Source organism: Bos javanicus, chromosome 22, assembly GCF_032452875.1.
Source record: "Bos javanicus breed banteng chromosome 22, ARS-OSU_banteng_1.0, whole genome shotgun sequence".
Classification (NCBI taxonomy): Eukaryota; Metazoa; Chordata; class Mammalia; order Artiodactyla; family Bovidae; genus Bos; species Bos javanicus.
This window is the reverse complement of record NC_083889.1, coordinates 54,459,859-54,486,779: the sequence shown is the minus strand read 5'-3', so window position 1 is coordinate 54,486,779 and position 26,921 is coordinate 54,459,859. Positions and strand designations below refer to the sequence as shown.

At 55.8% G+C, this 26,921-nt stretch overlaps 1 protein-coding gene across 15 annotated transcripts in view; it reads left to right on the top strand.

The window, feature by feature from the left end:
* The window catches only part of ATP2B2 (ATPase plasma membrane Ca2+ transporting 2), a 380,163-nt gene extending 353,528 nt beyond the window's left edge, over positions 1 to 26,635 (top strand). For 11 of the 15 annotated variants that reach the window (XM_061397083.1, XM_061397080.1, XM_061397079.1 and 8 more), the window contains 7 exons: positions 2,024 to 2,130; positions 2,772 to 2,963; positions 7,937 to 8,150; positions 9,999 to 10,210; positions 10,463 to 10,570; positions 12,440 to 12,622; positions 21,469 to 26,635. In XM_061397083.1, the coding sequence (XP_061253067.1) occupies positions 2,024 to 2,130; positions 2,772 to 2,963; positions 7,937 to 8,150; positions 9,999 to 10,210; positions 10,463 to 10,570; positions 12,440 to 12,622; positions 21,469 to 21,780 (1,328 nt within the window). In that variant the 3' untranslated portion in view covers positions 21,781 to 26,635. Of the gene's footprint in view, positions 1 to 2,023; positions 2,131 to 2,771; positions 2,964 to 7,936; positions 8,151 to 9,998; positions 10,211 to 10,462; positions 10,571 to 12,439; positions 12,623 to 14,362; positions 14,535 to 18,586; positions 18,642 to 21,468 lie in introns of all 15 variants that reach the window. The other 4 variants (XM_061397086.1, XM_061397085.1, XM_061397081.1 and 1 more) reach the window with 2 other exon arrangements.
* The last annotated feature ends 286 nt before the right edge of the window (positions 26,636 to 26,921 follow it).

The following is a 26,921-nucleotide window of genomic DNA, read 5'->3' as shown; positions in this document are numbered from 1 at the left end:
AGTCTGAGAGCCTTGGCCTGCCTGGTCTCTAAGGACGCTGTCCCATGTGTGTGACCAGGACCCCGGGCATGAGCTGCCCTGGGAACAGCGATCTGAGACATGAGGCCCAAAGCCAGTGTCCTTCTTCCCTGACTCCTTCCAGGGGGAGGACACACCCCTCGCTGAGCCCATCTTGCTGGCCAGATGCGGGGCACTTTCAGAGTCACACAGGCCTGAGTTAAAACCCTGGCTCTGCCCCCTGTCCTGCTCTGTGGCCTTTGGCAAGTGTCCAGCCCCAGGACTCAATTTTTCCATCTGTTGAATGGCCATAAGGGGAAGTTTTCTGACTGAGGTCAGCCATAGGGCATCTTAGATTCGTCTTCCAAAGGTGCTGCCCAAAGACTTCAATGGAGGCAGACCTGGCCTTAGATAAACACTGAGCCCCTGAACTGCAGGAGACCCCCAACCCAGCTCCATTTTTTATTCAATCACTTATTCATTCATTCACTCATTCTCTTGATAAATGTTTACTGAGTATCTACTGTGTGTCAGGCCCATCTCTTGGCCAACATGGCCCTTCCCTCTTGGATTTCATGGCCAGGTCTCACCCAGTAGACATTGGATAGGTCGTTGCCCTGCACAGAGGCCACAGCAGTGGAAGAGGAGGCTTCCTGGGGCCCCCTGCTGGCCTCTCACTCCACCTGGGGGTGCTGTCAGATCGCGGGCTGAGGGATGGGGTCCAGGGGGCGGACCTGTGTTTCAGGCAGGACAGGGAACCACACTGTGGAAGTCCAGAGGAAAAGGTCTCCAGGCACTTTCAAGGGGTGGGAGGAAGTTCATTGGCTGGCCCGGGGCCTCCAGTGAGAGAGGGAGACGAGAGGAAGGGCTGGAGAAGGGAGTCTTGTCCTCAGATCACACAGGGCCTTGAACACGTGGTGGTGACCTGCACTGCTAGCCCAGGTGGTGAGCTGCAGGAGGGCCTCGATGGAGAAGCGGTGTTTTAGAAATCTCCTTCCCTGCTGCTGAGTGGAGAGCGGCCTGGAAATGGAGGGACCGCTGGGATGGTCCAGCTGTGAGAGGGGATGCTGGGGGCGGGCTGGGGACAGAGCAGGTGCGCTGGGAGTGGGCAGGTCTGAGAGCTCTCTGTGGGGGGACAGGCCTGGCCTGGATGGGGTGGAGGAAGAGGGGAGATGGGAGTCCAGGACTGCTCAGTGTGTTCCTGCCTGAGAGCCTGCTGCGAAGTTTACAGGGGGCAGCTGGGTGTCTGGAGTCACACAAGAAGGGACAGATTTGAGGGGAAATGGATGCACGTGGTTTAGGAGGCTGGGCTGGAGGCCCTCTGACATCCCAGGGGAGGTGTCCATGGAGTCAGGGCTCAGGAGAGAGGCCCGGCCCCGCTGAAGGCAAAGGCAGTGTCTGTATGCCCCATGGGGGTGGAACTAGAGGAGCTGCCGAACCCCAGTAACTCCCACCTGAGCGGTCGGCAGAGGTGACTTCTTTCACTCGTCCTGCTCCTCTGGCCCTCACTCACTCAGTGATGCGAGCCACATGTCGTCTGTCACTGCTACTTGCTGAAGGTTTTATCAAGGATGAGTATCTAGAGAGTGGTCATTAGCAGATGGCAGAGCCCAGGCCTCCTCAGGTGTGACTGGCTCCCCAAGCACAAGATGCTGGCGGAGCAGATGGGTGGCCCCCCAGCCAAACCTGGCTCCCCTGGAGAACAGAGAGGCCCCTGTGGTTCGGACAGGGGATTTGAGTTCGGACAAGGAAGGTGAGTTCGGCCAGGGTGGTCACTGCAGTGGCCATGGGCTGCAGAGAGCAAAGAGGACGCTGGAGAGGCAGCAGGCCCCGACGAGAGGGTGTTAGTTGCAGCCAGCACTGGGCTAAGGGGCCCCATGTCCCCTGCAGGTGCTGGGAGCTAGGATGAAGCTTGACGGAGTCAGGGGGTTGGCGGGGCAGGGGCCAGAGAGGAGGCTGTGCCAGCCTGGGCCCCCAGCCCCGGGGGAGTCCCAGGGCCCTGAGCACACGCCCGCCCCGCCCACAGGCATCATCGACAGCACGCACACGGAGCAGCGGCAGGTGGTGGCCGTGACGGGGGACGGCACCAACGACGGGCCTGCGCTCAAGAAGGCCGACGTGGGCTTCGCCATGGTAGGAGCGCACGGGGGCTGGGGCGGCAGCTGGCAGGAGCCCGCAGGCAGGGGCTAAGAGGGACGCACGGACCACCAGCCTCCAGCGGGGGGATGCAGGAACCCCGGTGCTCACGCCGCCCACCCTCTGTCCACCTGATGCTCCCAGAGGTCTTGACGCTCAGCTTGGCCTCAAGAAGGGAGGAGAGAGCTTCCTGCAGTGATGGGTCTAGGAAAGGGAAGGGACAGAGTGGAAGGACCCCCTTTCTGAAGGCAGAGGTTGGCCTCAAGGCTGGGTCTTGAAGAGTAGGGGTGGGGTGTGTGTGTGTGTGTGTGTGTGTGTGTGTGCACGCACATGCACGTACATGTGTGTGTTTGGTGTGGTGCCTGGGTTCCTGGGCCAGCTGGACTCTGCCACTGGGACAGGCAGCCTCCTGTCTCCCCACAGCCAAGGGCTGACCAGCCTCACTTGGGGAGGAGAGGGCACATGTTCTGAGGCCTGGCCTCTCCCAGCAACCACGTGGGCAGACACGCTCCCGTGTGGTCTGCAGTGCTGGGGATTCGTGTGTGTATGTGGGCGGTGGTCGGGGGGTGAGGATGATGCTGCTAGAGCTGCTCGCCTCTTCGGTCGCCCCAGCCAGGCTCCTGTCCCCATCCTCACAGGGCATCGCAGGCACGGACGTGGCCAAGGAGGCCTCGGACATCATCCTGACGGACGATAACTTCAGCAGCATCGTCAAGGCGGTGATGTGGGGCCGCAACGTCTACGACAGCATCTCCAAGTTCCTGCAGTTCCAGCTGACCGTCAACGTGGTGGCCGTGATCGTGGCCTTCACGGGCGCCTGCATCACGCAGGTGGGTCCTCCAGGGGTGGGCGGGGTGGGGCAGCTGAAGCCCGGGGGAGGACGGGCACCACGCACAGGGGCTGTCCCAGGCTGTCACAGCTCCATGCCAAGGGCCAGGAACCGCATCACAGAGCCACCCACGTAGGCACCAGCCGCACAGAGTGCAGGAAAGGAGGCTCAGAGGTGGCAGGACTACCCCAAGGTCAGCCAGCCAGTGGAGATACCGGCCCTTGTTCCAGGAGGCAGGAGAGGGACCCCCTCCAGGAAGGCAGGGCCCCTGGCCACGTAAAGGGGCAGAGAGAGGCCAGCACCAGACAGGCAGCCAGCTGGCATCACGGAGCTGGTGCGGCCCTGGGAGCCCCAGCTGTGGCGTGGAGTGCATCAGGGAAGGCCTGAGTGCCTGGGTTCCTGGGCTGGGTGGACTTGGTCACTGGGAGAGCAGGAGTCGGCCCCACCTTTACAGCCAGGTCTGTAGCAGCCCCGTGTCCTGGGCCCTGTGGAGCTGACAGGCAGGCCCAGCCCCTGCAGCCTCACTGCCTCCTCACCCCCCTCGTGCGATGGGAACTGTGTTGATCCCCATTTCACAGAGGCAGAAACTGAGCCTCAGAGGATGGACCAGCCAGGTGCCTGCCATTCCTCCCGCAGCCTCCTGCCTGCCTGTGGCCAAGGGCTGACCAGCCTCGCTTGGGGACGAGAGGGAAGGCCTCTCCCAGCAACCATGTTGGCAGACAAGCTCCTGCCCACAGGAGCCCCCAGAAGCCCAGAGGCTCTGGAGGACGGAGGGGCCCGCGGGGTACCTGCCCAGTTCAGTTCAGTCGCTCAGTTGTGTCTGATTCTTTGCGACCCCATGGACTTCAGAACGCCAGGCCTCCCTGTCCATCGCCAACTCCCAGAGTTTACTCAAACTCATGTCCATCGAGTTGGTGATGCCATCCAACCATTTCATCCTCTGTCGTCCCCTTCTCCTGCTTTCAATCTTTCCCAGCATCAGGGTCTTTTCTAATGAGTCAGTTCTTTGCATCAGGTGGCCAAAGAATTGGAGTTTCAGCTTCAGCATCAGTCCTTCCAAAGAATATTCAGGATTTCCTTTAGGATGGACTGGTTGGATCTCCTTGCAGTCCAAGGGACTCTCAAGAGTCTTCTCCAACACCACAGTTCAAAAGCATCAGTTCTTCGGTGCTCAGCTTTCTTTATTGTCCAGCTCTCACATCCATACATGATCACTGGAACACTGGAAACCCCATAGCTTTGACTAGACGGACCTTTGTTGGTACCGGTACCTCTGTCCTGAAGAGCTGTGTAGCCCAGGGAATACTGTTCCCTCTGTTGTATTCTGGGCTCTTGAGGACGCATATGGCAGCTCCCAACACCCCAGCCCTGAGAGTGAGAGCCCTGGGCTGGAGCGGAGGTGGGGAGGTGGTGACCCTTCTGCTCACCAGGCCCTTCTCTCCTGCTCTGTGGACAAGAGGCTCCCTCTAGTGATGGTTTAGGGAAACTCACGCCAAGTTTCTTGGAGACCAGCTGGAGCCACACGGGGAAACTGAGGTGCCGAAGGGATGGTTTGCCTGAGGTCTTGGATTGAGTTGAGGGCTGTGAAGGCCTTGGTGAGGATAGAGGGGCCCTGACCCCAAGGTGCATGTAATCAGAGGAGGCTGATGGACAGGAAGAAGCTGCGGGGAGTGGGGAGTGTGACTGAGCTGGGGTGGAGGTGGGAGGGGTGGCCTGGGGGAGGGGAGGTGATAAACATCTAGGAGGTGAATGAGGGTGTGAGGTGTAGGCGGTGGGGCCTCAGGAGCCACACTGAGAGGACCAGGGGGCAAGGAACAGCCCACCCAGGCTGTTAGGTGTACAGGGCCTGTGACCTTCCTGGAGGCGGTGTCCACCTGTGGGCGAGGCTGCGGCCACAGGGCCAGGTCTGGGCTGGAGGGAGGGTGATGTGGGGAGAGGTAAGCAACTGCATCCGGGGGTAGGGCCGAGGAATGGGTCACAGGGAACACAAATTCAAAAGGTAAGGGAAGAAGGAGCTGGAGAAGGAGTCAGAGAGAAGGGCGCCCAGAGAGGGGTCAGGGTGCAGTCAGGTTCCTCGAGGTTCAGTGAGACAGGCCTGGAAAAGTATGCCTCAGTCTGTGACAAGAAAGGTGGTGCTGCCCTTGGGGAAAGGCATTTTGGGGGGTGTGGAGGTGTGAGGATAGGATGGGGGACAAAGGATGGGGTCTACACACCTTCAGGCAGCACAGACCACAGGAGACGACTGTGCACAGACGTGTAGGAATACGTGATCCCGGTCTCAGCCAGGGAGACATGGGGAAGGACCCACCCCAGAATGTGGAGGGCAGGAAACCCATAAGTGGGGAGATCCTTGATGAGGTTTGGCTTCCTCTGTCCCTTACTTGCCCAAAGTTTCTACCAGGACAACATTTTTGTGTGTGTGTGTGGAGTTAGGAGAAGGCAATGGCAACCCACTCCAGTACTCTTGCCTAGAAAATCCCATGGACGGAGGAGCCTGGTGGGCTGCAGTCCATGGGGTCGCTAAGAGTCGGACACGACTGAGCGACTTCACTTTCACTTTTCACTTTCATGCATTGGAGGAGGAAATGGCAACCCACTCCAGTGATCTTGCCTGGAGAATCCCAGGGATGGGGGAGCCTGGTGGGCTGCCGTCTATGTGGTCGCACAGAGTCGGACACGACTGAAGCGACTTGGCAGCAGCAGTAGACTTATTGAGACACACAGTACTTGCTTCATGTAAACAAAAAAGGTGAAGAGAAATCGGGTGGTGGTAAAGAGAAATGGTGTGGACCTAACAGAAGCAGAAGATATTAAGAAGAGGTGGCAAGAATACACAGAAGAACTGTACAAAAAAGATCTTCACGACCCAGATAATCATGATGGTGTGATCACTGACCTAGAGCCAGACATCCTGGAATGGGAAGTCAAGTGGGCCTTAGAAAGCATCACTATGAACAAAGCTAGTGGAGGTGATGGAATTCCAGTTGAGCTATTTCAAATCCTGGAAGATGATGCTGTGAAAGTGCTGCACTCAATATGCCAGCAAAGTTGGAAAACTCAGCAGTGGCCACAGAACTGGAAAAGGTCAGTGTTCATTCCAATCCCAAACAAAAGCAATGCCAAAGAATGCTCAAACTACCACACAATTACACTCATCTCACACGCTAGTATGGTAATGCTCAAAATTCTCCAAGCCAGGCTTCAGCAATATGTGAACCGTGAACTTCCTGATGTTCAAGCTGGTTTTAGAAAAGGCAGAGGAACAAGAGATCAAATTGCCAACATCCGCTGGATCATGGAAAAAGCAAGAGAGTTCCAGAAAAACATCTATTTCTGCTTTATTGACCATACCAAAGCCTTTGACTGTGTGGATCACAATAAACTGTGGAAAATTCTGAAAGAGATGGGAATACCAGACCACCTGACCTGCCTCTTGAGAAATTTGTATGCAGGTCAGGAAGCAACAGTTAGAACTGGACATGGAACAACAGACTGGTTCCAAATAGGAAAAGGAGTTCGTCAAGGCTGTATATTGTCACCCTGCTTATTTAACTTATATGCAGAGTACATCATGAGAAACACTGGACTGGAAGAAGCACAAGCTGGAATCAAGATTGCCGGCAGAAATATCAATAACCTCAGATATGCAGATAACACCACCCTTATAGCAGAAAGTGAAGAGGAACTAAAAAGCCTCCTGATGAAAGTGAAAGAGGAGAGTGAAAAAGTTGGCTTAAAGCTCAACATTCAGAAAAAGAAGATCATGGCATCTGGTCGCATCACTTCATGGAAAATAGATGGGGAAATAGTGGAAACAGTGTCAGACTTTATTTTGGGGGGCTCCAAAATCAAAAATCAAAAAAAAATCCAAAATGGTGATTGCAGCCATGAAATTAAAAGACGTTTACTCCTTGGAAGGAAAGTTATGACCAACCTAGATAGCATATTCAAAAGCAGAGACATTACTTTGCCAACAAAGGTCCGTCTAGTCAAGGCTATGGTTTTTCCAGTGGTCATGTGTGGATGTGAGAGTTGGACTGTGAAGAAAGCTGAGCACCGAAGAATTGATGCTTTTAAACTGTGGTGTTGGAGAAGACTCTTGAGAGTCCCTTGGACTGCAAGGAGATCCAACCAGTCCATTCTAAAGATCAGTCCTGGGTGTTCTTTGGAAGGAATGAAATACTTTGGCCACCTCATGCGAAGAGTTGACTCATTGGAAGAGACTCTGATGCTGGGAGGGATTGGGGGCAGGAGGAGAAGGGGACGACAGAGGATGAGATGGCTGGATGGCATCACCGACTTGATGGACATGAGTTTGGGTGAACTGTGGGAGTTGGTGATGGACAGGGAAGCCTGGTGTGCTGCAATTCATGGGGTCAGAAAGAGTCAGACACGACTGAGCGACTGAACTGAACTGAACTGAAGGAGAAATTGGATGGTAGTGAAAAGGGGACAGGGTGCCAGGCGTTGTTTGTGAGAAGGAGAAGCCCGAGTCATTGATTCACTGATGGTCAAGGGGAAAGAGGCAGCAGGAAGCAGGGGAGCTGGGGTCTGTGTGGAAGATGCTTGTGGGGGCACTTGACCTGAGCCTGGACGAGACATGGCCAATGGGGGCTGGAGGGGAGGAGTGAAGATGGCGGGGGTGTGGCTATATTTACAAAGCACAGGGTGTGGAAGTGGTGGCCGTGATGCCTGGGGCTTGATTTTCTCCCTGGGGGAAAAGACAGCGCTGAGGTGAATAGGGCTGGGTAGTTCTCCACGGAAGGCCTGACAAACCTTCTCAGCACCCACTCTGGAACCCTGGGCTGGGCTGGCCAGCCAAGGGAGACACACTGGCAGAGCTGGCCTCAAGGGGAGCAGCTTACACTCTGGCGATGAGCCCCACGCCAGGCACATCAGGGCAGTGGATGGCCAACCTCCCGTGATAAATATCTAGGAGGTATTCATCACTACCGTCTCACCCACGGTCCCCAGGACTCCCCCCTGAAGGCCGTGCAGATGCTCTGGGTGAACCTCATCATGGACACGTTCGCCTCCTTGGCGCTGGCCACTGAGCCGCCCACCGAGACCCTGCTCCTGAGGAAGCCGTATGGCCGCAACAAGCCCCTCATCTCTCGGACCATGATGAAGAATATCCTGGGCCATGCCGTCTACCAGCTCACCCTCATCTTCACCCTGCTTTTCGTCGGTGAGTCCCCTGCCTTGCCCACCCAGGACTCCATGGCCCAGACCCGGCCGCTCTGGACTCCCAGTCACCCGCCTGTTTGCTGAGGAAGTAATGGAGGCCCAGAGAGGTGAAGTTAGTGGCTTGGGGTCACACAGCAAATCTTGGGTAGAGCCAGGCCCTGGCCCAGGTCTGGCAACCCCAAAGACTGGGCTTTTCCCACTGATGACAACTCTGGACACTGCGTACACATTGTGCAAGGCAGGGCGTCATGCCAGCCCCCCCAGGAGCCCGAGACACTAGGGGGAGTGACCGGCCCCTGTTCTCAGCACTCCCACACGTGACCCTTGCCCGGTAGAAGGCTCCTCACCAAGGCCTCCTGGAAAAGAGCCACACACCTGCCTACAAGCCAGCTGTTTCCACACTTTTCTTGGGCACCTGTGCCACCACCCCCATGACAATGAGGCACCAGGGACAGAGAGGGGAGGTGACTTGCCCAAGGACATGCAGCCAGCCTGAGGGGGCACCTGGGCTGAGAAGAGACCTGGCTGGAACTCAGACTGGCCTGGCTTCCAGGGTGCTTCCAAGGTAATCCGACCCCTGGCACCTGGAGGTGCCCAGAGGCAGGCAGATGGTGGCCCAGGGTCACACAACAAACTGGGGCCAGTGGGATTCCCTCAGATCCCTGAGCTGGGCTTTCGACGCCAGCAAGCCTGGATGGGGTTGGGGCAGGAACCCATTTCTCAAAGGGCAGTTCTTGTTCGTTGTGCCGGCAGGATAGTTGTAAGGATGATCGTGAGAAGCCTTAGAGGATGTTCGGGAATGCAGAGCAGCAGAGACTCACAGAGAAAGCTGTCAGTTGGGGAAGAAAGGAGGAGGAGGCCCCTGGTTGACTCACTGGCTTCCCCACTTGAGCATCTGCTCTGGGTGCTTCTGGATTCAGCTAGACTCTCACCGTCAGAAAACCCCACAAGCCCTCCCAGCACCAGCTTGTGCGGCGCTGCAAAAGGACATGGGATGGCATCAGGCATGCCATGGGCGGTGTCTGCAGAGCAGCCGGGAGCTGTGTTGCCCCACCACGTGACAGCCCCCGTGGTGTCATTCTTTGAGCCCTCTCAAAGAATGAGGGAGGCCACCTGGGTGGGTCTGGAGCCAGCCTGGCCTGGAAGGCTCACCATCCATATAGGAACTGGTCTGTCTTGTAACAGCCCCTTGAGCTCCCAGAGGTCTCCGCAAGGACATGCTCAGTTACAGGCAGCCACACTTTTGGGGGAACCCAAAGCTACAGCTTCCGTGGTGGCTCAGACAATAAAGAATCTGCCTGCAATGCAGGAGATCTTGGGTTCAATCCCTGGGTAAAGGAGGTCGCCTAGAGAAGGGAATGGCTACCCTCTCCAGTATTCTTGCCTGGAGAATTCCAAGGACAGAGGAGCCTGGAGGGCTATAGTCCATGGGGTCTCAGAGCGTCAGACAACTGAGTAACTGAGAAACAACACAAGTGCAGAAAGCCAAGGCCTCCCGCCAAACGTTCCAAGGCCACGCCCTGTCCTCCCAGTCCAGAAGAGTTTGCCAACCAGGGGCCGCTTTTTATAAGCCCTGTTGCCTGGAAGCACAGCTGGCCTCCCGCCTTTATTAGATTTCCTCAAAACACTGGAAGAAAGTTCACCCAAGGCACTTGGTCCCTAAAGAAAGGGTGCTGTTACCCCTTCACTTACACCCCATGGCGCAGGCCCACCTAGCCCCCCAGTGTCCAGAGGGTGCCTCCCGCATCTGGGTGACCCTCCTGGCTGCTCAGAAGAGGCCTCCACACAGGGCCAGGCGTCCCTCCCAGTCCCGACCCTCAGCCCAGCTCCCGCCCTCTCGACTTGGCAGGCGAGAAGATGTTCCAGATCGACAGCGGGAGGAACGCACCCCTGCACTCGCCGCCCTCCGAGCACTATACCATCATCTTCAACACCTTCGTCATGATGCAGCTCTTCAACGAAATCAATGCCCGCAAGATCCACGGCGAGCGCAATGTTTTCGACGGCATCTTCCGGAACCCCATCTTCTGCACCATCGTACTGGGCACCTTTGCCATCCAGGTACCAGGCCCCCATGCTGGCCTGGCTGGTGGGGGGCTGGGCACCTTTGCCATCCAGGTACCAGGCCCCCATGCTGGCCTGGCTGGTGGGGGGCTGAGCACCTTTGCCATCCAGGTACCAGGCCCCCATGCTGGCCTGGCTGGCGGGGGCAGCATCAGGCAGCCGGAGCCCCTCAGCAATGCCCTGGGAGCCCAGACCTCTGAGCTGGCCCCTGATGGCCTTTCTGTCTCTCTCTGCCCCCTTTCTCTCCAGATAGTGATCGTGCAGTTTGGGGGGAAGCCCTTCAGCTGCTCCCCGCTGCAGCTGGACCAGTGGATGTGGTGCATATTCATCGGGTTAGGAGAGCTTGTCTGGGGCCAGGTGAGTACTGCAGGTGGGCAGCGCGAGGGGCCCCTCAGCAGGGACGCCCTGGAGAGAGCACTGGCTGGGGGAGTCCAGGATCCTCACCCATAGGTCCTGGCTCCTGCAAGGACTAGCTGTCTGGCCCCCATTTCTGGGGGCTGGAGCAACAGGGGTTGACCCTGGTCTCACATGATGGTCACGTGGGTATCGCCACTATGACTTTTGCTTCCAGCTATACGCTGCCAAGGGGCTTCCCAGGTGGCGCTGGTGGCAAAGAACACACCTGCTGACGCAGATAGATGCCAGAGTCGAGGGTGCAGTCCCTGGGTCGGGAAGGTCTCTTGGAGAAGGGCATGGCAGCCCATTCTAGTATTCTTGCCTGGAGAATCCCATGGACAGAGAAACCAGGCCAGTGGGCCACATACAGTCCATGGGGTCTCAAAGAGTCACACACGACTGAAGCGGCTGAGCACACACGCGTGCACACATACACCACTGATCCTGTTGTTTGATATTTTCTTTTAATCCTGTCTGGTTTTTTAACTGAAATTTATTTCAAAAGGCAACTTACATTACTGATAGGAAAATAAGTATTATTTGCCATAAACAGAAACTGATAAAAAAAAAAAGTAACATGATCAATGTTATTAAACTCTAACTAGATGTCATGACCAGCCAAGGCTCAGAGCCCGAGGCGGCCAGCTGTAAAGGGTGTCACAGGGGTTGTGGCACCCAGCAGAAGGTCCTGCAGAGAGCTCCGAGGGAATGTAAGAGGGGTGACCTCCGCTGCATTGTGGTGCTGTCTGCAGCCATCCGTGACCCTCCGAGGCTCTGGGGAACCCTGGGCTGGCTCCTCTCCAGAACGTCCCCCCACCAAGCCACACGCACACACACACATGCACCATCTCGAGCTCACAGCTCGCAGCTCAGAGGACATGGTGTCTGGAGCTGGATCTAGGCAGAGGGCCTCGGCAGACCTAAGACATTGGTCTTGCCTTCAAGCTGTTTCCAGGCTAAAGTGGGAAACTCCAGTGACAGAAATTAACTAGAAGGTCAAGAAGGAACTTTAGTTTCACTCAAAATAACCTTCTTTAAACTTTAGAGTGTCTTTGGAGAGTTGATAAACTAGATTTGACTTAGCAAGCCCATTCCCCGGGCACCCTTGAGCCTGGACATCTTTGTCTCATGGGGGCCTGCTCCCTCAGGGAGCCCTTGGCATCTGGACAAGATGGTTCCTGACCCCTAAGGACGATGCCACCTCAGACTCCCAGGGAACCCCTGAGAGTGTCCAGGCCAGCCCCTATCTGTCCCTAGAGAAGATGTAAGCGGCCTCTGACCCCAGCCACCTCAGTTACCCCATGGGGCCTGCACTCAGGCGTCAGCCCTACGGACAAGCCGTTTGGAGGAAGAGTAAGAAGGAAGACATAGCCCCTTCCCCTATTGCCTTCCCTTCCAGGAGGGCAGACATTCCAAGAGTCTCCCAGCATTGACTGCCCCCAGGCACCTAAGCTCCGAGCCCCTGTTGCCCAGGGTTGGGCACCCCAGGGACCTCAGGAAGAATTAAGCCAGTGACTTAGACACACCATGTCCAACTCTGAGAACTGGCCCCCAAGCTTTCCAGAAGGGAAAGCTAGAGCTCAGAGAGGTTACATGACTTGCCCAAGGTCACGTGACCAGTGAAGTCTGGGGTAGTCAAAGTCACGTGTATGTCCAACTCCCAAGATTTCCCACCATGTCCTGCTGACTCTGGATAAGCGAGGGAATTAGAAAGAAATCTAAAGATTGGGTTGGGGAAGAGGGGAGGTGAGTTGACGGTAACTAGGTGAGTGAGTGACAGGAGCCGACCCCTCCACGGATGCTGACGCTAATGGCTGGGCCCCTCCGCAGGTCATCGCCACCATCCCGACCAGCAGGCTCAAGTTCCTCAAGGAGGCGGGCAGGCTCACGCAGAAGGAGGAGATCCCCGAGGAGGAGCTCAACGAGGACGTGGAGGAGATAGACCACGCCGAGCGCGAGCTGCGGCGGGGCCAGATCCTGTGGTTCCGAGGTCTGAACCGGATCCAGACGCAGGTACTGGCAGCTCCCGGGGGCCGGGTGGGCGGTGACGGAGATGAGGGGCGGGCCTAGACCCCACCCTCTGATCAGCCTCGGGCGCACCGACGCTCCCCGCGTGCGCTCTCCCTGGCTGTGCGAGGGAATGTCCCACCTCCCCGTCCACTGGGCGAGGGGGGTCACACCAGGGTCACGCCCACAGTGGACTTTGTGGGGAGGGGTGGCTCTGAGGGCCGAGATTGGGGGGGGGGGCTCCCTTCAGGGCTGTTGGGGGGCGGTGGATCAGGGCTGCCGGGTGGCTACCAGGAGGCCACGACGGCGGCTTGAGGCCAGAGTGGGCCCCAGATTCTCCCGGCTAGGGGGTCAGCCCTGAGGCCCGGCTCTTCTGCACACAGCTTCCTCCTGGGTGTGGGGGGGGGGGGCGGGTGCTTCAGGCACTCCCCCAGCCCCCACTGGGGCGTTGAGTCAGTTTTGGGGAACAAAGTTCGGTTTTAAAACACACACTGCAAGGACACAGACACAGAGCACTGGTGCAGGATGTGTGTTCAGCCAAGAGCAGATTTCTTCCCCACAGAACAGAGCCTGCCACCAGGCAACACACACCAAGAAGGTGGGGCCCCCACACTCACAGCATCCCTCTCCCTGGGTCAGCGTTACAGTTCCCAGGGTGCTTTCACAGCCCTGTGTGGTGAAGAACAAAAAGACCCAGAGACCAAGAGTGGGGCAGTCTCCTGCCCAGCCGGCCTGGGAAGGTCATGGCGCCCCATCCCACCCCACACCCTCTGGGAAGCACGTCAGGGGCCCCCAACCTTGGGCGCGCAGCCCCGCGTGGCAGACCACTGCATTTCCACCCATTCGCAACACAAACAGATCACCTGGGCTGCCTCACCCTGCACAGGGCGCTGTCCCAAACATCTCCTGGGCCTTTCCAGCCCCCCACCTAGCTTTAAGGCTAACTGACGCTTGGGAGACAGCCCTTTGTGAGCACTGGGTGCAGGGAGCAGCTTGCAGACCCAGAGCCTCCTGACGGCCAGCATTGTGGGCGCTGGAACTAGCCCTCCCGGTGGCCCCTGGCCACCTCCCCACCCCCCACTGCCCTCGAGGGCTGGCAGCTGCCACACAGAGCCCTGAGACACCCACCTGCTGACACCCAGCCCGGCCGCCAAGCCCTTCAGGAGGATTCCAAGGACTGTAGTTTCTTGAGCAGGCACGAGTCCCGTCCAGCCTGACTCTTTCGGACCACTAAGTGGGTCAGTGCTTTGTCCCTCACAGCTTAGCCCTGCCAGGTAGGTTGGTGGCACTGCCCCTTCTGAAGGACAAGAAACTGCCTCCGGGCAGTGACCTGTCCAAGGGCACCTAGCTCGTACATGACAGAGCAGGTATCTGGGCCAATGTCAGTCCTCCCCGGAGTCCCCTCCTCACCACTCCGGCTCCACGCCTGGTCCCAGGGGCTGAGCACCCCCTCTGCCTGCAAACCCCACGTTTAACATCCCCCCCAGCCCACCGGCCCCCAGGCCTCTAGATCGGTGCTGCTGCCGGGCCCTGGGTCTCCCCGCTGTCCCCGGGCCCCGGAAGCCCAGGTGCCCGACTGAGCAGACGTCTCTCAGAGCCTTGGACGTGTCTGGTATTGTCGTCTTGGTGTAAGTGGCGTGTCGTCTTGCCGTGGCTGCGGCTGTCCTCGTGGCGTGGCGCCTGTCAGTCGTGAAGCTGTCGTGTCCGTTCTCTTTGCAACTTGTCTCATTCTCTCCTCCGTTGCAGATTGAAGTAGTCAATACTTTCAAGAGCGGAGCCTCCTTTCAGGGGGCCCTGCGGAGACAATCCTCCGTCACCAGCCAGAGCCAGGACGTAGCCAATCTCTCTAGCCCTAGTCGCGTGTCGTTGTCCAATGCTCTTTCCTCTCCGACCAGCCTTCCTCCTGCTGCAGCTGGGCGTGAGTGTGACCCCCTTACCGCCTCGGGAGCCGCCACTGCCAGCGCCGCGGGGGGCAGGCGGGCAGGGGCTGGGGGGCAGCCAGCCGCTCATGGTTAGGCCCAGGGAGCTGAGGGGCCCCGGCCATTGAGGAGGAGGGTCCCAGATGATCAGCCGACCACAGCCAGGCACGGGGTGGCAGTCCCTTGGTGGGTCAGAGGCGTCTGGAGTCAGAGTTAGGGGTTATGGACCAGGCCGTTGTGGGGTCGGGAGGGTCATGAGTGGTCAGAAAGTCTGGGTCAGTCAAAGGAGCACCGTCACTCAGGGAGGTTTCAGTGATCGAATGGTCACAGTCCCCCACAGGGTCACGGAGGCCAAGTGGGGATGCAGTCAGCTAAGGGGTATGAGGTATCCCAATCAGTGTAGGGTCAGGAAAAGCCTGGCTTACGAGGGTCAGAGTTGGCCAGCAGATCATAATCTTGCAGTCAAAGTCAGGCCGAGGGTCACTGTGGGTCAAGGGAGAAAAGGCTCTCGGGGTCACGGTCGGCCACAGCGAGCCCCACCCAGAGGGCGCACTGGAGGTTAGGGATCACAGTCGGTCAGGGTACCCAGGCCCCCACGGGGATCGCAGCCCGAGGCCCTGTGCCCCGTCGTGCAGACCCTCCATCCTCTGCCCTGTGCCTCTGACAGCCCCGGCTGCCTCGTATACTCTTCTCCCTGCAGCAGGGCTTGGAGCACAGTGAAGGCCTGAGCCCTCCCTGGAAGGGTCAAGGCTCCTGACCCCATTCCCCTTGACCCGGCGGGGTCTTATCCGGGCTGGCTGCCGGCAGGCTTGTGGACCTGGTCCAAGCCTCAGCTTCCTCCTTCCTCATCAAAGGGGCAGCCTAGGACTCTGAACTCCTCCCACGAGCTCATCTCCTTATACCGTGGCTTCCGCCCAAGGTCACTCATCTCTGGCCTTGTCTAGATCTTTCTGAACCCCCTAATGGCCTCGGGCCCCAGAGGGCATGAGAAGATTCTGTTTACCACCTGCCTCCCTTCCCTGGTCTCTAGTCAGCCCCTCCCAAACAATGGGGGAGCTGTAGTCTGGTCCCCTCTCTCCCAGCTGTGTGCTCACTCCCAGCCCTCGGGCTTCTTTCATGAGACTCCAGGCCTCATCTCTTGTAGTTTATAAGGGACCTCTGTCCTCTTCTAAGCACAGAAGACCCAAACACACATCCTCTGCCACCAGGCAAGAAAGGACCATGTGCTGGGTGGGCACGATGCTGCCCGAGCCCTCAGGCAGGAGGCACAAGTCACAGGGCGCTGTTGGTGGTGCGTCCCATGAACCCTTCCGTGGGTACAGTCCCACCAGGTACGTGAGATGACAGGAGGCATGCAGAAATGTGGCAAAACCCTGTACTGGTTCATCAGCATGAAAACACAGCGATGGGGAAACCAGAGGAGCCAAGGTGAAGTGGGGCCGTTTGAGCAGATGGTGCCTGAGCCTCGTTTCCAGGAGGCCTTGTCACCGGAAGTCAGTGCCAGGCTCTCTCTGGGCAGGAGGCACTTTGATCCCACCCTCTTCTCCCTTCACACCAGAGAGGCCCCTCCTCAGCAGGAGGCCCGCACCCATCGGCCTTACTCCCACATCAGCTAAGCCGTGGCCTTGCTCAGTGGTGCCTCCTACCTCCAAGCATGGAGACCAGAAGTGCTCGGGGCTGGACAGCCAGTGGGGAAGAGTCCCTTTCTCTCCGTTCCCACATCCCTCCTGCATCCCTCCAGCTGGTCTGACTCCCAGGAGGTCATCTCCAGGTCCAGTCCTTTGTCCTCCCTGGCTCGGTCTCTTTCTTGAAGCGTGGGGCCCCACTCGTCCTGGCCAGCACAGAGCTCACTGCGCTCCTGGCCACCCCGCAGCCTCTCCCTTGTTCGACCTCACATCTTAGCTCTCATGGTCTCGAGGAAAGAGCGCAGTCGTCTCGAGTCCTTTCTTCTGTTCTTTATAAAACCACTCAGTAAGGCTAGTCCTGGGCCAATTGGTTCTCAACACTCTTCCTTCAGAGAAATGCCCATCTCCACCTGCCTTTCGCTCCCTTTCTCTAAGGCAGCTTCCTTTCAGGCCAAGTTGATCCCTTTATCCCATGAGGTGACCCAGCTTTGGAACAGCATTTGAGAAGGAGCCTACAGGTCTTGCCCATGACCCGTCATTTTCTCAGAGGACCCTAAAGGGGCTTCTTAAGCATGACTCCCTTGCCCAAGCACCATCCTGCATCTCTCCAGGCATCACGCCTCCTTAGGGATCTTGCATTCCTACCTGTGATTGCAGAATCCAGCCTGTGACTCTGGGTCCTACTAGGACCTTTTCTTGGGCATCAGGTCTCCAAAAAGAGCCTGAGCATCCCCCTGCACGAGGGTACTTGTTCCAAAAGGGATCAAAGCCTTTGTGGTCTCAACACACAGATTTGGGTCAACATAGTCATGACGTGAACTCTAAACATATACCCCTTAGTTTCTCTTTCGCTTGAATAGTTTCTATAGCCATGTCGCCGCCTCTGGTCTCCAGGGACTCCAGGAGCCCTCTGGGTACCAGGCAGTTCCCTCCAGAAGCCCAGAGGCTTTCTTGGCACAGGTTGTGAAGCAGGTGGCCAGGAAGCAGGGCCCCACATGGGGTGGATGGAGACATGGGCTGCCCCTGCCTCTGCCGAGCAGGATCTCCCTCCCAGGACTCTGGGTAAAGGAGGGCTGCCTGCTGAGGCAAAGAACACCTGGGCTTTCTGTACCTTTGTTGCTGTTCAGTCGCTCAGTCGTGTCCGACTCTTTGCGACCCCACGGACTGCAGCACCCCAGGCTTTCCTGTCCTTCACCACCTCCCAGATTTTGCTCAGACTCATGTCCATTGAGTCGGTGACACCATCCAATCTTGGAAGGAGTCCAACCACGGTCCCCTGGGCTATCAGAAGTGACCACAGAGACCTAGGGAAGGGCTGTGTCTGTGAAGCTGACTTCTGGAACACCCCCAGCAAGTCCCATGTCCCTCCCCCAGCACCACTGTGAGACAGAGGGGCCCCAGCAGACAGATGCCCTGCGGTGACCGGAGTGTGGTCAGACTGACATTCAAATGATCAGAAGGAGACTCTGGCCCACGACCTCGCTTTCCTCTTCCGAATCACTCAAAAGCGAGTTTTTCACCTAGAAACTTAATGGCACGCCCCTGATACTTGAGCCTAACCCACCATTTTCCAAAGCACTTGCCCACATCCTCCACTCCACATGTACCTCACAACTGAAATGCAAAGACGGAGGATCTGCCAATACCTCCATTTAAGTGAGCAAGTCTCTGAGGCTCAGAGAAGTGGCCTGACTTGGCCAAGATGACACAGCACGTAAGTGACAAGAGATCTGACTCCAGAGTCCCGCGTTTTACCCACCACCCACACCACTTGCCAGACAAGCCCACAGAGGTTGAGTTTCCACCGTGGAACCAGTGCCCACGCCCAGAGCCACATCCAGTGAAAAGCAGCCAGTGCTCTGGGGGCCAGGGGGCCAGGGAAGCCATTCGTCCTCTTGAGATTTCCATCAGCCTGGCAGCGACTGGGGTGGGGGTGTCCTCCCATCAGCGATCAGGAACAGAGTTAGCGTTCAGCTCTAGGATCTGAGGCCAACCTCCACGGCTCCTCTCTCTCTTACTCCCACAAATTCCTAACCCATCTCAGGCCGTCTTCATATTCAGCAAGTTCGTAGCATGCTCCATGTTCATGAGTGAAGTTCCTGTTCCTTCAAACCAACCAGGCCCAGAGCATCAGACTCCTAACCCCAGATGGGCCACTTTCCCCATGCCTTCCCAGTCTAGAGAGGGCATGCCCCCTCCCAGCCCCCTGCAGATTCCAGGTTCAGAGGACCACTAGGATGAGGAGTCTGTGTCTCTTAGGCGGGGTATGGAGAAGGGAAGGAAAGGAAGCCAGAGCTCTCATTAGTATCCTGGTAACTAATTTAGTGCAACTTGGGTTGGCGAGGAAATGGCTTGCTTCTGGTTGGTGGTGGGGGGGAGCCCAGACCTCTCCGCTGTCTGAATATTCCATGTGTTTGTTTCCCTAGAGGGCTAGAGAACCCTGGACACAGAGTTCAGCAAGAGAGAGTGAAATTAAAAGAGGTTGTGAGTCTTTAACCTTGAGCCTGAAATGAATGTGAATCAACCCCAGACTCTTGGCTTCCTTGAAGCCGGGTAAACATTCGAGTATGTCCAACCCATCCCAGACCGGGACCTGTGCATCCCCCTTAGAGCACCCCGCCTCCCCGCCCCGTGTGCTGATGAAACCAAAACACCTGAAGACCCCAGACCCTTCCTCTCTTCCCCCCTCACCCCACGTCCCAGGGCGGCTCACGCCAGCACAGGCCCATCCCCAGGGCAGGCAGGGAAGGGGAGACGGAAGAGCTTTTTTTCTTCCCATACTGTTTTCCATTTCAGCCGCGAGAGATCCGCAGTGGAGACTTGAAACGGCCGTGGCGGGGTGTCCCGGAAAGTCTTGTCCCCACAGTCTTTGTCCAGAGCAGTCCATTCTTTCTGTCGTCTCCATTCCAGGGGGAGGGCGAGGGGCCTGCATCTCATTGTGTGTCGTCCCCTCCGCGTTGTCAGTCACACGACAGGGTCCTGCCACCATCCCCCCTCCTCCACCAGGCGCTCCCCGGCTGCCGTCTCATTGCAGCTCAGCCTCCGAACACTCTGGGCACGGGGCTGAGCAGCTACAGTGGTCATTAGTGTCCCCCTTTTACAGTTAGGAAGACTGAGGCCTACAACATCTTTTTTGTTGTTTTCACTTAACCAAGGGAGTAATGGCCCAGTTATCAGGAGGTCAGAATACTGCATAATCTCTACAGGCCACAGATAGGGTGTCCAGGGAGAAGGACGTCTCTGAACAGCCACATGGCCATCACGGAGGGCCAATGCTAGCACATGGTGTCTGGCTCTTGCTTAGCACCCAACGCCTTATTGAAAGCAGGATCCCACCAGGCAGATTTCCCCAGAATCCCCAGCCCAACAGCACATAAGAAGGACCAGAGACAGAGGTGGTTTTGAGAAGATGAGGAAGAGTCAGAACTAGTAAGTGATGGCTGGCAGCAGAGGAGAAAAATTAAAAAAAAAAAATCAAAACTTTGGAGTCTTACGTAATACCAAGAGGGCTCACTGACAAACTTAAATTCTCTGTGTTCTCTAAATTAGAAGGCAGAGGAGCTTATGACGTGCTTTGCAAAGACTCCTCTCTGCAATAGTCGAGTAAACCCTGAGCTGTGACACTTAAAACCATCAGCCACAGTCATCATGAAAAATCACTTCCATGGACAGGGCTTTCCCGCCACGCACCCCACCAACCTGGGTTTAGTGCCACAAATCCCGGGATTGCGAGGGCCTTCCCACACCCACCCTGTCCGGTCCTCTGCCCCCCACCCCCAGGCCTGTGATGTGGGGCAGGAAGGCCGAGCTCTCCGGGTCAGCACCCCTACCTCCTCTGCTGAGGGTCTGCTCCCCCGAGGCATCATCGATGCCTGTTTTTCCCTCCGCCTGCTGGCTCTGCTCTGAGTGGGGGCTGGGAAGAGAGGAGGAGGCGCTTTTGTCCCTTGGCCCCTCACTATGGCAGGCAGGGCTCCCCTCCCAGGAGTTCAGGGACGGGACCCTCTCTTCAAAGCGAGGGTTCCGTTCCTGTGCCCTCTGTGAGGCGGGACGGGGCGGCCAGCCTGGTGGCGTGGCTCGCCTGCAGTCAAGGCGCCAGAAGTGGGGGAGCCGAGACGCAGACTCGGGCCTTCCTGACTCCGTGTCCACTGTTCTGTCCGCTGGTCCGGACGCCTCCGTGTCCGGCCTCCTTCCGTTCAGCAGGGAACCCAGCTTCCAACTGAGACCCAGACAATAAAAGATCTTGGCTGTTCTGTGGCTTAGTTCCGAACCCTCTTAGCATCCTACCCAGGGGCTGAGTCGGCCCCTCTGATTCTGGCCTCATTTTTGGGTTTTGTGTTTTCAAAGCACAAATAAAGAAAGAGGGAAAAAAAAAAAAACAAACCAGGAAATCAGGGACCCCAAAGCCAACTCCAATGACTGGCCAGAGCTTTGAGTCTATACTCGAGTGTTTACCTCCCAAATGCATGAAGGAAAGAAGCGTTGGGTACAAACGACCTCCGTTCACATTGTGCAGGCTTCCAAGTGTAGCCGTGTGTCCGTCTGTGTGTGCCGTGTGGTTCCCGTCCCCCCACCGCAGCATGCTCCTGAGCCCCGAATGTCATCGGCCGCCGGCTCCTCCGCGCTTTCTGGCTGCCTCTGCTGCACCCCAGAAAGCCCTGAGTTGGCTTCGGTTTGCTTTGCTGCTTTGGTTCGATGTCCCCTTCTCTGTTTGGCCCTCATGTGTCCCCCCTCTCATCCCGGCTCACCCAGCCATCTCTCCTCTCTGTTCCTTTTGTGTGTGTGACGCGTTATCTGTTCCATGTCGTGTGGTTCCTTAACGGTGTGTGGTTTTTCTAAGATGAATTCTTCTTTTTTTTTTTTTTTTTAACAAATAGCCTCTCCTTCTTCCTCCTTGATTCCCACCTGGCCCCGCTACCCTTCTGCATGGTCGAAGCTCTGCTTTCCAGTTAACAAGGCTCAGTCTCTCACTAGGTCTGGGTGCCCACTGGAGTGGACTAAGCTTCCTCTAACCACTGTTCCCCGTCGTCTCTACGGCGGGGCTTCCTTCCTTCTGTGCTAATACTGTAGTCTGTCCCCAAACCGATCAATTAAAATCAAACAAACAAAAAAGACCTCTCGGATGCACATAACCTGAGCCCCCTCCCTCCTCCATTCTTCCGGCTCCGTCCCGTGGATTCCAGCCGCCCGCTGTGCCCCGCCCCCTCTGCCTCCCCACCCCCCTCCCCTGAGCCCACCCCCGACCCCCAGAGCTTGACCACCGCCCCCCGCTCCCCCGGTGGTGCGCCTCACCCCCGCCCTTCCCTTGCAGATCCGCGTCGTGAAGGCGTTTCGTAGCTCTCTCTATGAAGGTCTAGAAAAGCCTGAGTCTCGAACCTCCATCCATAACTTCATGGCTCATCCTGAGTTCCGGATCGAAGATTCGCAGCCCCACATCCCCCTCATCGACGACACCGACCTGGAAGAAGATGCCGCGCTCAAGCAGAACTCGAGCCCGCCCTCGTCGCTCAACAAGAACAACAGCGCCATCGACAGCGGGATCAACCTGACGACCGACACAAGCAAATCAGCTACCTCTTCAAGTCCAGGGAGCCCCATCCACAGCCTGGAGACGTCGCTTTAGCTGAGGAACCCCCCCCCCAACCCCGCCGCCACACCACACCCACCCCCTACCCGGGCAGCCACCCATCCAGGCACCTGACTGACCCAAGCAGCAGCGAGCAACAGCAGGAAAAAAAAAAAAAAACAAAAACCAACAAAAAAATACTGGCGAGAACACCGATTCCACCCAGCAGACCCTTGTTTTTTTTCTGGCTGCGATGCTGTTTGAACTCTTTTTCACCTTGAGGCGAGGGCGGGATCTCGTGGGGAGCGGGGCTTAAGGGAGTGAGCGGGGGTTTTCCCAGAACTAGCCCTTCCTGGCTCCCGCCTGACATGGACCAACCATGCCCCCTGCCCAGCGCCAGCCACATCCCTGCATGAATGTACTGCATACTTCCGGTCCTCCCCTGGTTTGGTTTTTGGGGGGTTGGGGAGGGGTTTTGTTTTGTTTTGTTTTGTTTCTTTTCTTAGGCGGGAACTGCAAAACAGACTCTTTTCTGAGACTATTTATCCAATCCACTGGTCTGTGAAGTTTTTGAGATGCTTGCATAGCATGGTCTCAGTTGTACAGGTTAATTTCACAACTTTTTGAAATTGCAGAGCTTAACTCGCCTGGTAAATTTGCACCAATGGAACCGAAGAACTTCAGACACTCACAAGGTTATATCCATTTCTTTGTATCTATATCAACGTATACTTCTCTGAGACTGTATGCGTCCATATAGATAGGTAGATATATATATATATAAATATATATACATGGATATATAAAATTTTTTTGCCGGCATGTTGCCTTGTTTCCGCTTAAATTGCTCTATTTTAACTTATTTATGTCCTAAAAGAAGAATGTAATTTGTTTACAAACCTGTAGATAACGTCTTCGGCTATTTGTATGGTTTAAGAACACTGGGGGCTGAGATGCTGTAAAAACAGCTCAGCCTGGCAGACACCTCCCTGGATTGCACCCCTCGATGTTTTACGATAGCCATGCTCTGATTTTCTTTTGCCTGCTATTTCCGTTCGATAATGTCACTACCATGGGAGGCAGGAGTCAAGTGTGAGCGGGTATCCATCCCGAGGGGTCCATCAGCGCGCTCGGTAGACACAGGGGGAGGCAGAGAGAAGTCCTCGTGGGCTCCACGCACTGATGGCCGGCCGGCCGCAGGGCCGCGGGGTCCGCAAGCACTGAGTGAAGACTTTCTCTCAATGAAACTCACTTGAGTTTACTGAGAGCACTTCCGACAGAGGTTCTCTCTGGCGCTGTCTGTGCAGAGACTGAGGTAGTGCGGCAATATTATAAATGCTGTTGTGTTGATTTTCTTTTCAGTTAGTAATTTAGAGGCTTATTTCCTCATAGATTGCAGCAAATGTGCTGATGGCCGATTGGATGAGGATCTTAAGGCTTGCTGCTTTTATTTTTATTTTTGAAGAAGAATAGCCTTTTGCTCTGCACTACTTAGATCCGAAAGAACCTTATGATGTGTATATTGAGATGTATTCAGTGTGATTTTTTTTAAACCAAATCGTCTTCCTGTAGTCACAATATATACTGTAGCCTTTGAACAGCAAGTCTTGCTTTCCCAGACAGAAAGCCATTCTGAAACCCTGCAGTATCACAGGTGAGAAAAGGTGGTTATTTCTCCCCCGCCCCTGAGACAATAACAGCACTAGTAATCCCACTTAATAAGAGCTTATTTAATTGTATGTCAGCCTCTTAACTGCTAAGCACTTTGTGGGTATCAGCTTTTTTCATAAAAGAACTTTTGTATTGAATACAAAGTTTGCTTTGAGACTTTTCAGCATACGATCTTTTTCCATAAACTTGTACAGTGCAAAAGACATTTTGAATACCATGACCGATGATGTCCCATGCTTCAAGGAAAACCAAAACGCTTCCCGCCTCGCTTGCAAAATGCATTCTTCATACTGACCCTTCCCACGGTTGCTCTGTGTCAGCCCGGGCCCTTCCCTTCTCCAGGCCCAGAGAATTCTTCCACAAACAAGATTGAGAGCCACTCGGGAAAAGAGCCATAGTCAGCTGGGAGGGCATGTGTCTGGACGGCTGTGGAGAAACCCGAGGGTTTGGGATCCCGAGACAGCCCATCCCACCTAGCAAGACCTTCCTGGAAGGAGGACCTTTTTTGAGCAAGAGCATCTCCTGAATGTCGAGAAGCAGCATCTCTGAATGTAGCCAGCAGAGGGAACTGCGTCCCCTGAAGGGGTGACCAGCCCTCAGACGTGTTTATTGGATTCCAAGACCAACACCGCCCACACCGCCCACTGCTCTCCTTCGAGAAAGACCTGCTCCTGTAGAACCTGGGGCAGCTTTGGAACGTGGTGTGTTTTTTCATCTCTGTTGTTTTTTGTAGTTTCCTTTTTCGAGGTTCTCCATCTCCCGCTGTGTTCCCACTGTGTGTCCATGACCTCATTCCATGACGCCAGGAAAGCCCGGCTTGCACATGAGGCCTCCTGCTCATTTTCAGCCAGGACGCAAGGGAAGCAGGAGGGGTCTCCCAGAGCGGGGCTCAGCTCCAGGGAGAATAGGGAGCCATGGAAGTTAGACTGCCCCCATGTCGGTGCTGGTCTTTTCTTGTCAGGAATGATGGATGCCCACACACACATACACACTCATACCCTCACCCTCACACTTGCACCCACACACAGAGGAAATGACTGGTTTGTCAGAACTCACTGTAGTACATAAAGCTTGCACTCGGCGTCCTATATCTAGCAGCATGGGGTACGTTTGGCAGTTCACCCCATTAGGGGGTAAATAATTTATGACCATTCATCTGTTTTTATGAATTTTTTTAATCTAGACAATAATTGTAAATAAAGAACTCACCATCTCTGTTCATTTAATACTATGCAATGGTGATGCTTTCGATTGCTGACTCTTCCTACTCCTGCAGTGTGGTTCTGAAATGTCTGTGGTCTTAAAAAAAAAAAAAAAAGGCAAAAAACAACATCAAACAGAACACAGTGACTATACACTCTGTAATATATACTTTTTTTTAACTGGTCAGGGACTGCACCATCCTCTTAGATTCCTGTCTGCTCTCTGGACAGGTTCCAGAAGGAGGTAGCAGACTCGGTTCTGAGGTCTAAGCTCACCAATTTGTCTACCCCTCCACAGGTGAGGGACGAGCAGGGGGCCCATTCAGTGAGCCACCCACCTTTGGAGGTGGGCAGGGAGGAAACTGAAGACTTTCCTTCCTAACTCAGCAGCAGCCTGGGTTGCTCCCACCAGCCCCCACCCCCCGTCCCATGGCCCCTTGTGCCCATGTCCCAACCAGAGCAGAGAGCGGACAAGAAAGAGGGATCCCTGCTTCTGAGCACAGACCAACGGCGGTGACTACGGTGGGGCGAGGATCCTGGGCGTGTCTCAGCCCAGGCAGCCCAGTGACTGAACAGCCACCCTTCTACCACGTTGAAATTGCCCCTTTCCCACACGCTGGCAGCTTAGAGAGACCTGCATCTATTTCTAGAATTTCCCCTCTGTTTCCTCATCAGGGTGTCTCATCTGACCAGCCACCTAGTTTTGATTATTGTCACTTTATATGATGTTTTTATTATGTGGTGGGACAAATACCCTTCGTGCTTTTTTTTTTCTTAAGCAAAATTTCCTGGTTATTCTCTCACGTCTATTCTTCCAAGTAAATTTAAAATGTTGCCAAGTCCTGCATCCTTCTGCCCTCCTCTCACCCCAAATATTGGGCCCTTTCATCACAGGTGCAAACGTCATGCCGCCATTGTAAGCACTGTCCACTCCGGCTCACTAAATAGCCCTTTAAGGAGAAATAAGAAGGGCATCCTAGCTCTTGAGGGAAGCCTGATACTCCTCCCATCATCTCACCTGTCCCCTGAGCCAGGGTGTTGTCAGGAGAGGCCACTGAGCCCCCACCCAATATCAGTGTGGGCCCCCAAATCACCCACCTTGCCTGTGATGGGGTGGACCCTCCATCCGCCCCAGTCCAGGCGAGATAGAAGGTTCTCTCCCAGACTCAGGGCTACCAGAACGTGTACCCCACTTGCCAATTCTCCTCATGGAGAAATGTTTATTCCTGGCTCCTTTTCCTGAGCTGTTTTTGTGGGGAGGGGGTCACCCCTTGCTCTTTATTGACAGTTTTCAGCAGGTCCGTGATAGGTCCTCCGGGATGTAGCCGTTTCTTGCCTGGACCGTCTCACCACCCTGACTCCCCCTAGTGGTTCTTGCTCTACTTGCAGGAGGCTGTCAAATAAGTACACTGTGACATGCCTCCCAGCCCCAGACTCTCTCCAAGGGGCCCCAAGATCCCACCATTAGGTGTGGGGAGGGGATGGGACGGGCTGCATTTCTCTGAAGGTTTTTGGGTCCTCCAGAGCCAAGGCCAAAATCAAACAATAGCGGAAAATCCCCAGGTCTTTCTCAAGTCCCAAAGCGAGCTCTCCTGATTTTGACATAAAGATCCTGTCCGCCCAAGTAGGGGAGGGGGAATCCCAAGCCCTGGGCATCAGCCATCACCCCCTCCAACGAAAACAAGATATTTGAGGCTGCTTTGGGACCGCCCATCTCGGCTCCCCCAAGTCTTGTAACGCCTGTGGTGCTCTCCCTCCCGACCTTTCCTCTCGGGAGGGTCGGTCGCCACACTTTGCTAACTCTTGTGTGCACATATTTTATACCAGAGTAAGCAAGGAAATGGTGCCGCCTCCAGCTTCCTGAGCTGCCCGGGCTCTGGGGGGCTCTGGGACAATCGGGGCTGGGAAGTGACTGTGCTCTTATTGTACACTCTTGATTTCTCTGTATCTCTGGCTTGTGCTCTTTGTAACTAATGGGATTTGTCTGCCTTTTCAACACTATACTGAGCAATAACAATAAATGCACACGTGGAAATGTAGACACAGTACACATCACAAGGCCTTTTTCCGCGGGATGGCTGGGTCCCCGCCCTCCGTGGACTTGAACTCAGAGGGAAACTGAGTGCCTGGAAGGGAAAGGCAGTTTGCCTGAGGGTGCACAGGGCCGGGGCAGTCTCTCTCCTTCCACTGAGTCACACCTTCCTGTACCATTTGAGGGAGGCAAGTTCAGTGTTCCGTGAGTCATTAAACCTCCATGAGGAATAGCTGACAAGCCCAGACGGCCAGACTTTTGGGGGAAGAGACCTCGGGAGGACAAAGAGGTAG